Here is a 15,061-nt window from a genome sequence, read left to right on the forward strand (position 1 = left end):
TTCTTTAAAAAAATGCACCTCTGGGGGTTCCCTGGTGGTCCAGTGGTTAGGGTGTGGCACTTTCACTCGGGTTCAGTCCCTGGTCAGCAAACCGAGATCCCGCATGCTGCAAGTCCAAGGCAAAGCGGCTGGCTACATTAAGGCATTATGCGTGACAAATCAGGGTGAACAGATGAACAGATTAAAATTATGTAAGTTTTAGAATTGGAAGAGACTTGAGGTATTCTTCTTGTTATAGGGTGAATTTTATGTGATGCTTATACAGTGAACAGTAGGGCTGGAGATAGGCCAGCTTCTTCTGTCTTCCAGTAGAATCTTCTTTTCTATGCTACCCTGCGATAATAACCTAAGAAATACTCATTCCTGGGACATTAGTATGGCCAAACAGTGATGATAGCACCTGTGGTGGAGGGTAGGAACCTGTTGGAGATAAAGTGAGGGCATATATACCATGATTTCATGGAGCGGTAGCCCAAAGTGAGGATTAGGTGACCACTTAGGAGGTAGCCGGTAAATGTCAGTCTCTCTTCCCTCTGTACTCATTCCATAGCTTCTTGCAATTCACTGATTAGCGTTTAAAATGGCGCAATGAATTATGCAAAAGCTGTTTCTGCAGGAGGGACTGTCTTGCAGCCTAATGCAGCACAGATGGAAAGATCCTCTTTTTAATCATTGTTCCCACAACACTTGGAAGCTTTTTGAGGAATAAGCACTCAGAAGTGGAAGTGAATGGGCTTCAACAGTAAGTGAATTCCTTCTGCAGAGAGGAACTGAAATGTATTTATGATGCAGAAGGTTGCCCTGTGTTTGAATGCTCATCCTTGTCATCTGAGATTCATGCTTAGAAGCCAAACGTCTCTTGAAATACTTGGGTTCGAGATGCTTCCACTGGAGGAATTACTTCTGCCCAGGCTGGCCCAACATGTATTATTATTTTTCTTCAGAAATGGTGGCGAGTATTTAAATACCAGTTCACTCCGTTCATGAAAATATGCAAATTACCTCTCTTTTTCTGATCTTTAGTCACTACTGAAGAGACTGAATTAGTTAGCATCCCCTTGCTTTTATTAGCATACTATTAATGCAGATCATTAGCAAAGGCTTTTTAAAAAAGAAAGCAGAAGCATCCATGGGAAGCAATTCACATGTAAAGCAACAGTGTTTAAGTCCTCAGTGAGGAAGAAGAAACATTTATGATTAGGTTTCTAACTTTGGTATCTGTGCCAAGGGCCACCCACCACAGCCCAAACAGGCACCTGCTTCTAAAATCACCTTCCCCTTGGAGGTTTCACTTGCAGAGCAAGAACCAATTGGAAAAAGCCCAAAGGGAAAATTGCAAAACAAAGGTGATACACAGTTACCTGTATTATGATTCAGATGCCATTAAGAATGTGTACTATAGAGTATATTTCTAAGACACTGCTTTTTAAAATATAGGAGGAAAAAGTAAATGAATGTTGTTCATTGGCCAATTCAAGATATGGTAAAGGACCGACTTAAAACTATTCCCAGCAAAGGGGTTAATATAAAGAGGACACTGGTTAATTCCTTCTTTGCTCAGAGGAGATGGGCTTAAATTAGAGGGAAGTAAAGTTGAATCAAATAACAGGAAGACATTGTTGGCTCTGGGGAGAGCTTTATAAAATTAGAATGAGGTATAGCAAGAGCCTGGAGTCTCCCTTCTTACCTCCTCTTACTGTGTTACAAACATTTTGTACACTTTCTGGCAACTGTGTCTGCCTGTGTCTAACTGGAGTGAGCACTACAGGATCTGCTGTCTGCACCAGTCATTTGCATGGAGCCCGTGCTGCCCTAGCTTGTTGTTTTCCTACGTGTTTTATCTCTTCTCATACCATGTAAGCTCTCAGGGATCAGAGTTGAGGCCCTGTGCTGCTTTGGATACCAGCATGTATAGTACCTTGCAGTGAATGAGGAGCCAGTATTTGTTGAATGAATGTATGAATCACAACTTGGTTACCTGTTTATTATTATCAAGCAAGAACCTAAGCTCTGTGGCATCATTCCACCAAAACACTGAAGTGTTGACTTCATCCCAATTCCACTGTTTTTTCCAGTGTCCACTTCATTCCTTGAAATGGAAAATATACTTCATTATGTAGGTTAATTTCATTGTTAAACTATAACCACAATGATTTTTTAAAAAATGAAATTTAAGTAGGAAATTCTGCCCAATATCATAATGAAGACTGAGGATTAAATGTAGGCATTGTTGTTCAGTGAAACTTTCTGTTCACAAAGCTATTGGATTAAGAAATTTATATTCCTGTATTAGATTGGTTGGCATATGCTTAGAGTTTCACAATATTTCTAATAAAAGCTGCATATTTTACTTTATAGAACCAGCTTCAGCAAAACTAAAGTCCTTTATGAAGTGGGAACCCTTAAGAGTTGGCCCTCAAACACCTGAGTTGAAAAAGAAAAACAAAGAGCAAGAAAAAGTTCTAAGTCTTGGATCTTTACTGTGGAGTATCTGACAACCTAGGTCTTTCCGACAGCTTACCCTGACAAGATAGTAAAGGAAGTGCATCTTTTTTTAAAAAAATTATTATTATTTTATTTTTAAAAAACATCTTTATTGGAGTATAATTGCTTTACAATGTTGTGTTAGTTTCTGCTGTATAGCAAATAAAGGAAGTTCATCTTTGATCCCATCATCCTGCCTGGCTACCATGCCCTTGGTGCCCTGCACAACTACCACCTCTGCCTTAGGGGCACTACATCCTCTTAGTCCTTTCACCTCCTCCTTGTAGTACTTACTCAGATTCTGTTCTGGTCTCAAGAGGCTCTGTTCTCTAGTCAGTGGCCCAATGGCTAATCTCTTCTGCAGTGTTAGCTTCCTGAGACAACACCTCTTTCTTCCACCTCTTCTTTCCTGGCAAGGAAGGGCATGGGTAACACACTGGGCTGGGATGTGAGTTCCTGGGAGCCTTGGCCAGTTCAGAATGTGGGAGTCAGGAAGGCAACTCAGCAGGTGACCTTTGGGAAAGAATTAGGTATCACTCTGTCTGGATTGTTTCTTTGTTGGGACTGGGCAGAAAGGAGAATCCGTGTAGAGCAGTGGGGATAGCAGTAGAGAGCAAGAGGGGTGGCAGTGGAAAACTGGAGGTGGACGTCCTTGAGCTGGACCTGATTTAGCGTCAGCTTTTTATAGACAGCCAACAGCTTGGGTCGTGGCTAGGGAGGGAACTCTCAGGGACACTGGCTTCTTGTGGACTTCTTAGCTTGTTTCAAATTCCCACATGGAATGGCATTTTGGAACTGGATGCCATATTGCTTTTGGCTAAGTGCTAACATTGCTGCCCCATGTAAGTAACAGGTCAGTAGTAGGCTAGCATAAGCTTGGTGATGAGCTGGAGACGGAGGAGCTTCCTAAGAGGACCAAGGTAGGAATTCAACTGGGACAGGTTCATAAACTTCCAGTTTGGAGGATTTAATCCTCCCAGAATTTGATGTCCTGTGGGTGGCATTTACCAGAGCTCAGTGTGCCCGTAACTATGCCAGATGATGTGGTAATGCTAAGGAATAGCATTAGTTATGTTTTCTTATTAATATGTTTTCTTTCCCTTCTGCATTTCCTCCCCTCATTGCCTGTATGTTCCCATAATTCCTTCCCATAAAGCCCTTGCCCATCCCTCATGGTCACCTTAGATCTCTCTGCCCTCTGAGACCTGTTCCTGTCCTCCAAACAGAGCTTGGTGGCTTTGAGTGAAAACACTCGTTTTTGTGGGATTTTTGTTTTGTTTTGTTTTTCCTTCAAAAGTTAAGGTTAAAGCCCCCACCCCCAGGCAGTACTTTACCATTGGAAATTGCCTTTAGTTTCCCATGTTTTATTTTATATTTCATGTCTCTTTTAGGCTACTTACGTTCATATCTGACTTGTGTTGGGTCAGCGCAGATTCTAAAGCATACTAAGAAAAAAGAGGTCTCAGATAATCTCATTTACGAAGGAAAATTTATCCTGTAATATTCACATCGTCTACTTTGTAACTGACTCCTGAAGACATTTAGTGGAAAATGTTACAGATGGATTGTTTCTAAGCTTGGCTAAATTATTTGAAAAGCCGGAAATTATTTCTTCACCACCCCCCTCCATCTCCTCAGTAGAGCTGACTTTTAGGACCTGGCTTATAAAAATACTTCCTGGCCTTCAGTACTTATCGGTGGAGCATTATAGCCTTTGAAGGTCACTCGGAGCTATCCATAAAATTACACTTTGCAGCCTAAGTGAAGTAGCTTTCTGTTTTCCTACCCAGGTATTTGCCACACTGTTGCTGCTGTTTTAAATTGTTCTGCTCTTACTACTCACCAGCATTACTTTGAAATGATGTAGAAGTGTGTATCCTCTCCCTTTTCATTGTGTAACATAAACACAGACATCCTTTCACTTTTAACATTTTTTTCCAGTGTTTGTCCATAGCGTTCCTTATGCTGTCTGGTGGAAGCTTGGTTTCATGCCCCTGGAGCCCCACTGAGATAGATGATTTCTCTACCTTATTGTAACAAATAATCACAAAGAACCAAAAAGAGTTTAATAATAATGCCCGCATCTTTTCCAAAGTATATGCCCATGCATTTAGCTTCAGTTATTATCAAAAGGTTTTTTTTTTTAAATCCAACTTTGCCTTGTGTCCACGTTTTTATTGGCATAGGAAAATCGATGTTACGATGTATATAAAGTCTTACAGAAGGGCAAGAGGTTGGCCCATAGAAATAAGTAAAACCAATATTTTATTCAACACTATTCCAATAGTAAATTTAAAAAATATTAATGTTCATAGTTTTGTGTCTTATCGACATATATTTTGTTAGTACCTATATGGTGGTAGGTATTATGAATCAATAGCAACCTACTTTATGAATTGGAGGGGGATATCAGAAAACTGTAATTTGTCAATATTTAGTCAGTCAGTGCCCAGAATGGCCAACAGTTAAACATCTATCCTGGATCCCAGATCCCGAAGTATATTGTTACGTCTTGTATGTGAGAGAGTTGCACATTGATGAAAATTTATCTGTTTGTATTAATGTATTTTTAAGGCATATTGGTGAACTGTGATGCTGAGATTCTAAGCTAATAGAAGGCATGATGGGGACTTTGTGAATGACGAGTTCAAGCATATTAGAGAAGATGGGGAAGACTTCTGGTCTTCATTAGTGAATCCCTTTCTTCATTTCACCTCTGAAAATGTGTTGAGAACTCGATGGATTCCTCAGAAAGAAAAAAGCTCAGCCCTGAAACCAAAAAGACAAAAATTTGATTTGTCAAAAGCAAAAAAAAAAGAAAAAAAGGATAAAAGGTTGATGACAATTTGGGGTGCTGATAGCTACCTTTGAAGCCTCATGACTGTTGTGAAACAAGAACCAGGCATTAGACGATTGTGGTGAGAAAGCTAGACTCCATCTCGGGAAAGAACAGCCTCAATTTTGGACCAGTGAGTGAGCTGCAGAGAAACCCAGGAGGACTGTGACAAACAGTCACGGGCAGAAGGAGGGATCGCAGGATGGGCTGTGGAGGTAACCTCAAATTGCTGAGCTGAATCTATGCAAATGGTTGTTTGGGTGGAGGGTGAGCTGGAGGTGAGTGGGTAGTGACAGAGAGGAAAGGAAATTCTTTCTGAGGAAGGAATGGTGAACCACAGCAGGGCTTGAGACAACGCTAAAGCATAGGTCATGACCCAGAGGCCCATGCTGGAGAGTCGTCTGGGCCGCTGGTTCAGTGAGGAACTGGAAAATTCCACGCATGCCTAGTTTCAGTGTCATTTATAATCTATTTCAAGATAAAGGCTTGAGTAGGTTGGTTGAACAGACATCTCTGATAAGGTGCCCAACATACACCAGGCATTCAACAAATATTTTAAAATTTATTTTAGAGATTAAGTTGACAGGATGAAACCAGGGAATGTGGTGGGCTTAACAAAATGTATGCCAGTGCTTGTTTGTGACTTAATATTAGGTACAGTATGATATGAAATTGGCCCTTTCTTTTGTATGTTTTTATTCCCTCATAAGGAAGGCTGCTTTCAAATTAAACACCCAAGAGTTACAGAGGCATAGAACAATTACCTATTAATTACCTTCTAGGGTTTCCTGATGACTGATTTCTTTACTGTCTACTTTTCATGTCCTTGTTTCATTCCTTTGTAGTTTTGTGCAATTAAATGAGAAACACCTTAGAAATTAAAAGGATGTTGTTGTTTCAGAAGCAGCCATAAATCAGTAATTAATAATTGAACAGTTCCCAAGCATCTGCTATGGCAAATGGATGGCTAAACCCAGGGATACCCAGATGAAAAAACAAACAAAACCCCCCAAACAAACAAACAAAAAACTCTGCAGATCCTTGCAGCAAGGAACATACAGTGGAGTGGTAGAGATACAAGCATGAGTATCACAGTGCAGGATGTGGTCAGGATCGTGGGGAGACTGAAGGAGCGTGGATATGTCTTTCTTTATTCCAACCCCCATGGAGAAAGACACCAAGATATGAAATTGAGTAGTGACAGCTGGAAAACAGATCCAGCTGGAGAGCCTATGCTCTGAATGCGAAGTGGCTGCTGGTGTTGAATCTCCAGATGGCTTGAAACTAACCAGAACAAGGAAAGGAGAGAGTTCTGGAGAAGAGCTGTGTCAGGTACATCCAAGTGTCAGGTAGATACAAGTCCTGGCGATGGAGAATTGAGTGGAGTGCATATGCAAACTCAGTTCGATATGCTTTGAACCAGTCTTCCAAGGTCTTGATATTTCATGTCAAGTCCCACTGCTGATCTCTTTACCCTCGTCTTGGAAAATGACTTAGACATTCAGATCCCTGGCTACCATTTGGCTACTTGTTGAGTCTTGATGCCAATGGAGGAGGAAAAACTGCCTCCTGAGAGGGATTGGGGGAGCTCAAAACAGAGGATCTCACTTCTACCCAGAACCAAAGCTCGAAAATAAGAAAGACCGATGTCTGGTGGCCGGTGTTAGCCCATAACTTCCCCTTTACATACCCTACGTCTATACTTAAAAGGGAAGGGAGTTTTTCCAATTTGCTTTGGCTGCCTCATGACTCTCCCACATGCCCTTCTGTCTTGTGCCTTTTCTCCTTTCTTTCTACTGGACTTGGTGGTATTCGCTGCTGCCTATACCCCTATTCTTTTTTTTTTTTTTTTAACACCTTTATTGGAGTATAATTGCTTTACAATGGTGTGTTAGTTCCTGCTTTATAACAAAGTGAGTCAGTTATACGTATACATATGTTCCCATATCGCTTCCCTCTTGCGTCTCCCTCCCTCCCACCCTCCCTATCCCACCCCTCTAGGTGGTCACAAACCACCTAGCTGATCTCCCTGTGCTATGCAGCTGCTTCCCACTAGCTATCTACCTTACGTTTGGTAGTGTATATATGTCCATGCCTCTCTCTCGCTTTGTCACAGCTTACCCTTCCCCCTACCTATATCCTCAAGTCCGTTCTCTAGTAGGTCTGTGTCTTTATTCCTGTCTTACCCCTAGGCTCTTCATGACATTTTTTTTTCTTAAATTCCATATATATGTGTTAGCATACGGTATTTGTTTTTCTCTTTCTGACTTCACTCTGTATGACAGACTCTAGGTCCATCCGCCTCACTACAAATAACTCAATTTCGTTTCTTTTTATGGCTGAGTAATATTCCATTGTATATATGTGCCACATCTTCTTAATCCATTCATCTGTTGATGGACACTTAGGTTGCTTTCATGTCCTGGTTATTGTAAATAGAGCTGCAATGAACATTTTGGTACATGGCTCTTTTTGAATTATGGTTTTCTCAGGGTATATGCCCAGTAGTGGGATTCCTGGGTCATATGGTAGTCTATTTGTAGTTTTTTAAGGAACCTCCATGCTGTTTTCCATAGTGGCTGTATCAATTTACATTCCCACCAACAGTGCAAGAGTGTTCCCTCCCCTATTCTTTTAGTGATGTTCACATATGAATTGGTTCTACCATAGTTTTCTGTAAAAGTGAGAAAGCCAAGTTTTCATAGCTCTCTCTCAGCAGCGTCACTAATGGGCTTCTCTTCTCAGCTTTACTTAGGCAAAGTTAAGTAAATAGAGCATCATCAGTTCATTTGCTCATTGTTTTGCTGTGTGTCAAAATTGGGCGGACGCTCTGTGACGACTACAGCAATGTGCTAGACGTATGTTAAGTGACGTTCATTTTTAAAGAAAAAGAAAGCTGAAAGAAATAATGGGTAAGTTTTATCCTTCCCCCACATGAAAGGGGTAAAATATGCAAAGGGTAAAAGTAAGTTTACTTGAAATGTGAAAACTAACTAATATATTTTAAAAATAATAGCAATTGGGTCAGGTCGAAGATGTGAGGGATCCTTTCCCTGGGCTCCGGAGGCTGCCTGGGAGTGGGGAGAGTGTGGGATTGCTTTCCAATCAACTTCTTACCGCCTTAAGGCACTGTCAGTGTTCTTTCTTTCTGGTGTCAGAGCCACTTCTAATAATTACTGCTTTCAGCTAAACAATAGTAGGCATTCACTTCCCAGGGAAAAATGACTTGTGTCATTCGTAGGCCGCAGCTCTTCATAGTCATTCAAATTCAGTGTAGGCTTATGGACAGGCCATTACGAGTATTAATAGCTTCACCATCTCACGATGGCAGAGATTACTTCTTTAATATCACTGACAAAAGAGAAAGATCTACACATCAGAAACCCTTTTTTTACCCCCAGCCTAGAGATACTGTAGCTGGAGAGACAGAGTGAATTTTTAAAACATTTAAAAAATTTTAAACATCTTCAAAACAAAGCTTTTTAAAAAATGGGTATATTTGAAGTTGTGCCCCAGCGTGGCACAAACCACTCTTTATAAAATGCATTGGAAAAGAATTCTCATGCATTTTAAAGAGGTATGATTTGACTGTTAAATGTATTTTTCTCTAGATAAGTGTAGTGGTCATTTTAAAATGTTAATTATAGACTGTGTGAACAAGATCACTCTTGGTTTTGCTGTGTGCAGTATAAACTCACAAAGACTGGAGCATCAGACGTGAAAAAAGTAAATTCTGCCCTTTCTAGTCTATTTGGTATAATAGACCGAAAAAGAAATGAGGACACTAATCTTGGTTCAACCATCACTTTGCTGAGATTTTGAAGAAGACTTAACCCTGGCGCCTCATTACCTCATCTAGAAAATGATGGGATAGGTTTAAATCTCTAAGGTCTAATACCATTCTAAAATTTACACTTCAATAAATATGGCTTTATCTAAAATATACTTGGTCATTATGGTTTGATAAGTAATGATCTCAATAAGAACTTTTTTTTGGCACATTAAAAACAGAACAAAAAAACAAAACAAAAATAACCTTATTCTCTTATATCTCTCAACCCAGTCACTTCTTTTCCCGTGTTGGAAGTAAAAGTAGAATAAGGAGCATGAGAGTGTACGTGTAAGGATCTTGTAAGGAAAGAAAACAAATAAAACCAAGTCCTAGCATCAAAGGACTTCACGAAAGCAGACTTGGGGCCACAGAAATGCCCTGGAAGGAGCAGGACCAGGAGACAGACTGAATATAAGTGTAGCAATATGATTCTTGATGGGGCAGGGTACAAAAAGTAGAGATTGCATCAGATTGTTAAATATGAGTTCAAAGAAATGTCCTAGTTCCAAATAAATGCCTTGAGATAATTGTAGGAAGAGGTACAGATCGATGACAAAGGAGCATTAAAGAAAATACATATTTTCAAATACACCGGGCAAAAGGGGAAGCTTAGACAGGATTTCTGCCCATTGTACATGGCGGATGAAAGCAAATGATGGGGGACTTCCCTGGTGGTGCAGTGCTTAAGAATCTGCCTGCCAACGCAGGAGACACAGGTTCGAGCCCTGGTCTGGGAAGATCCCACATGCTGCAGAGCAACTAAACCCGTGCGCCACAACTGTTGAGCCCACATGCCACAACTACTGAAGCCTGGGCACCTAGAGCCCGTGCTCTGCAACAAGAGAAGCCACTGCAGTGGGAAGCCCGCGCACCGCAAGGAAGAGTAGCCCCCGCTCGCCGCAACTTAGGGAAAGCCCGCACGCAGCAACGAAGACCCAACACAGCCAAAAATAAATAAATAAAATAAATAAATTTATAAAAAAAAAAAAGCAAATGATGGAAGACATTGGCAAGGTAGGGGTTTTTATTCTTTGTCATTGTAGTATGAATTAAATATGGATATATCATTGGAATAAGTCCCAGTCTTGATGAAAGGCTGTAAAACTAAACTAAAATAAACAAAGAAGTAGGTCAAAGGTCATTAGGAAAGCATGTCTGTTTCTTTCAGTAAGGCTTTCTGGAGTGTTGCCCACAGAATTGAAAAGTGCCTTTTCAGATCCATTCCGTGTTTTTGAGAAATCCTGGAGCAGTGTTTTCAAAGTGTGGTCGAGGAACACCTGAGGCTCTTGAGACCCTTTCAGGGGTCTTGGAGATCAGAACTATTTTCATAATAACACCGAGATGTTACTGGCCTTTTTCATTCTCATTCTCTCCTGAGAATACAGTAGAGTTTCCCAGAAACTACATGACTTACAATATCTCAGAAGAGTAAATGCAGAGGCAGATGTGAGAATCCAGATGTTTTCTATTAAGCCAGACATTAAAGACAGTTTCAAAACTGTAAAACAGTGCTACTTATCTCACTATTTTTTTGTCTTGGTTTGGAAAACATAGGGCTTCCCCCCTGCCCCAAATGTTATTTAAGATATTTATTCTTCTTATTCTTAAATTAATTAGTGTTTACATTTTTTTTGGTTTTAATATCTAATAGTGTCCATATCAGTGGATATATCTATCTCAAAAACACTCTGGAAGCAAGCCCTTGAAAATTTTTAAGTGTGTAGAGGAGGTCTGAGACCAAAGGTTTAAGAATGACTGTCCCTAGTGGATAAGTAATTTCTCTGAACCTTAGAAGAGGGCAAAGGTGACCTTATTAAACTATGGGAGTGGCAGTTATCTGTAGTTAGCAGTTACACAAATGTTAGCAATGATGCTAACTTGAGTGCCTTCTTCTTGGTTACCTCTGAGACACTTTAACAGGAATTCTTATTTGATAACTCACAACAGACTAAGCAGTGAAGGCTGTTGGCATTCTTTCCATTTTATAGATAGGAAAATGTTAGAATCAGAGAAGTGATTTTCCAAGGACCATGAAAAAACGTTGAGCTGGAACCATTTGGTACTTATGAATTCTAGTCCTGTATGTTTTCCTGTTGTTTCACTGACTGCATTGGTGCTAGGACGAATCAAGAAATTTTCTTTCAGTGGACCACAGCATGGTGCATGGCAAACTCTTAACTCCTTGTGGAGGACAGCTTGCGTCAGATCACTTTAAGATCCTCTGCGACAAAAAAAAATAACAGGTATCACTAACAGCCTGATGATGTCAGTACATTTGAAATTCACTGGCCAGGTGGAAAAAATATTACAGAAAAATGGGATAAAATATACCTGGGGAAAATATAAGGAGACAAAACTCCAGTTTTTATCAACACAGCACGAGGACATGTCAGCAAGATAACACACCATGAAGGCCCATGGGGAGATTTTAAAGTTGAGTATTTGCTGGTGATGCTATAGTGCCCATGGGAAAAAAGCCCGAGTGATAATACTGTGATGTGTTAGAGCAAGACTTGTACAGTGGACTAGGAAGCATCTTCTCTTAGAGGACAGTGTCTAGTTCTGTAGTTATAGTTGTAAAAGGTGAGAAATGGGGGAGTTTTGGAAGAGTGGTCATGGATGTTTAGCACATGGGATTCTGGATGGGGAGTGAGGAAAAGCGAACAGAGAACCATCATTTGCTGGTAAGTCAGGCGGAGGTAATTAGTAGTTGCCTGTGGGGCAAAGCGTGTGTTTCTCTGATTTGAGCACCATGTGTTGCCTGGGATCTTTTGGAAATACAGAATATTTCTGCTGCATACTTCATTATGTCTAGCAGATGTTGCTTTTATGTTTTTGAGCCCAATTTGCAGAATGAACATGGTGTCGTAAAACAATACTCCTAAAAACAGAAGAGAGGAAACTAGTTAACTGGCCTCTTACCAGGACAGTTTTAAGAAGGGCCAGACTTTTAGCCGTGGCCTGTCTGGAGTACAAAAGTGAGACTATTCTAAGAAGAAAAGCAGTGTCATGACATGTTTATTGATGTAAACTGTGAATAAAGAAGGTTCAGTCACATTTTTAGAGAAAATATAAACTATTCGGCAGCTGACTAAGGAGGGGACTGTCACTGGACGGTTGCCTCCTACCTACACTCCATCCCCTGATATTTAAAAAAATTGTTTTCTTGCAACATTTGCCAGTGATCCAAAAAAAGAAAAAAAAAAAATCCTCCTTTTCATGACTCAGTGTCTTCAGGTTGTTACAACAAACCTGTTCAGCTTTTGAATCTTATTAAAGTCAAAATATTGAGTTGATTCATCAGCACAAAGCGATTAGATTTTCGCTTTATGCGTGTTTTGAAAGCAGGGCTTGCTATAGAAGGTATATTTACATAACAACGCTGTTGCTCAATGCCCTTGCACTTTTCTGCACATGCTCTTATCTTAATGGAAATTTACTGGAAAATTCTTGCCAGAATAAACACATTCCTTCAGGAGTGAAAGGCTTAATGTACTTTTCGTTCAACAGCACCACTTTCCTGTGAGCAGATAAACCAAATTATTTGGCATTAGTCATTATACTTCACACATTCCACAGTTCTCATCATGATCTCCCGTGGGGCTAAGGGTTGTCGAAAATAGCAATAAAGTAGACAGTCTTACATTATAATGAGAGGTAAAACAAAAGCAAGGAAGGGCGTCTATATATTTGACATGAAATAAACCAAAAATGGATCCGGCAAACACTGTAAATTAACTTTAGCTGTCCTGATAAAGCAGGATTAAGGAAGATGAACCAGAGATCAGTTGAGCTGGTGATCACAGAAATGAAAAATATAATTTACTTTTCATTTTTAAGAGAAAAGAGAGCTTTCTCGTTCACATTGTAACTTAAGAATCAGGAGTGTAAACCCTAAACTGAGAACAACGGTGGTATCATGGCCACAGGGTGGGATACAAGGATGTAAACAGGAGTTGGGGCAGGGAGGGAGGAAGTGTCCTTTGAATTAAGGGATGGGGGGCGGCAAACAATGGACAATGGAGGCTAGAGGAAAGAGATTCACACAAACATGTCTAGACTTCCTGCTGTTGGCCCTCATTCTAACGCCCACCCATCACCAGGCCAGTATTGCTGCTGGGGTGAGATTATAGGGGTTGTTCCATCATTCATGCCACCAGCATTAATAAAGTATGTAATCAAGGCAGAGAGAACCATCTTTAAAGGGATAAAACTGGCCGATTAGCGCATTACAGTTAAGTAGTCAGTTATATTGCATTTATTTGCAGCAATAGGTAATTAAGTTCTTTGACTTTTACTAAGTCAGTTGGAATTAAACTGCTGGGTAGATTCGACCAGAGTTTAGTGACCTTCTTCCTTATGCTGTATTAAATCCTACTATTTTAAATAACTATGGGAAAGGCCAGTTTAAATGTGAAAATGTTCACACACTATTAAAGAATTTTGTTTTGTTGCATTTCTTTTTATTTTCTCTGTGTGCAGTAAGTAAAACCAGTCTAGCAGAGTATTACTTCCTAATGTCTTCTTGGGAGATAAAAAAGCAATTTGATATTAGAGTAACAAAACACTCATTCACCAGTTATTGTCTCCACTCAAATTGTATTTCTGAAAAATTATTGAATATAAAGAGGAAAAACCATAGCTGAAAAATTTCCTTCTTCAAGTAATAAGGCTTTTCCCTCTCTATCTCAATATAAACAATAATGAAGCAATTTAATATTTCTATTCTATATGGGTTTTTTTTTATTATTAGGCACTTTAATTCAATGTTAGTAGTAGGTAGGATATGACTTACAAAGAAAAAAAATACAGTTGAAGTCATTAAAAAATTTATTCACTTATCCTTTTCTTCATAGCTTATATTTAACCAAATGTTTACAAGGTAATTCCTAACTACTTATTCAGAATTGCCAATAAATACATTTTTTACCATGTTTTAAAATATATGTAAGTAATGGGTACATTTATAAGTGTAAATATTAAAAGTTGCTTTCTAAAATAGAGTGTAACAGCAAACTTAATATACCATCCTTCTATTGATGTTTTGGTTCCAAAAAACAAAATGAAAATTCAAATGTTGCCTCATTCATTGATTGTGGATATTTGCTATGTAAGGGGTGATTGAGTTTGATTTTTAGGTATCAATGATAAATATGAAATACTGTGTAAAATTCAATCCCAATTTAATTAACCTCTAATCAAGATTTAACCTGTTGCTTTCTAAGAACAAATTTTCAGGTTTAAAGAAGCTTAAAATAATTTAAATGAAATGGAAATGGAAAAATATTTATCCGATTGCTGTTTGTTCTTTGCTATGCTTTTCCATAGAGGATAAAACTGTTCATTCTACAAGCGTATTATAATCAGTAGCCTCTCAAGATAAACAGTTTCAAAATACACATTTCTTTGGTTTTGTTTAGGAGAACTTGAGTTTCCAAATTCTCCAGCTCAGTACTGTGATATTTTAGAAATTGTACTACTTCCTCATGTACTAAGATGGACCGTGTTTTCTTTTGAATTTATAGTCGCAGATATGGCCAGTATACCATGAACCAGGAAATCACCAAAGTTAGAGAAAGACCTCCATTTGATCGATCAAGTTCCCAGGATTCTTTGGATGAACTATCTATGGAAGATTATTGGACCGAGCTAGAAAATATCAAGAAATCCAGTGAGAACAGACAAGAAGATCAAGAGGTGGTGGTTGTCAAAGAGCCTGATGGTAATAATGAAATTAACAAAACTTTTTTCTCTTTTTTTCTTTTTCTCTCTCTCTCTTTTTTAATATGTATAGATGGGAAATGAATACATGGAAAGGAAGAGGAGGAAAAAAAATATTAAAGCTAGGAAAACCAGAAAAAGATAAATGGTAGCTGCCTTTCAACTTGAAAATGACTTAATTGTGGCAG

The 15,061-nt window shown here is 39.2% G+C and overlaps 1 protein-coding gene across 3 annotated transcripts in view; it reads left to right on the forward strand.

The window, feature by feature from the left end:
• ARHGAP18 (Rho GTPase activating protein 18) overlaps positions 1-15,061 on the forward strand; it is a 132,465-nt gene that overhangs the window by 59,241 nt on the left and 58,163 nt on the right. For all 3 annotated transcript variants that reach the window (XM_027086757.1, XM_027086751.1, XM_027086742.1), the window contains exon 2: positions 14,678-14,874. In XM_027086757.1, coding sequence (XP_026942558.1) covers positions 14,678-14,874 — 197 coding nt within the window. The remainder of the gene's footprint in view (positions 1-14,677; positions 14,875-15,061) is intronic.

Source organism: Aethalodelphis obliquidens, unplaced genomic scaffold, assembly GCF_003676395.1.
Source record: "Aethalodelphis obliquidens isolate GAN/ISIS:26980383/991018 unplaced genomic scaffold, ASM367639v1 scaffold3, whole genome shotgun sequence".
NCBI classification, from domain to species: domain Eukaryota; kingdom Metazoa; phylum Chordata; class Mammalia; order Artiodactyla; family Delphinidae; genus Aethalodelphis; species Aethalodelphis obliquidens.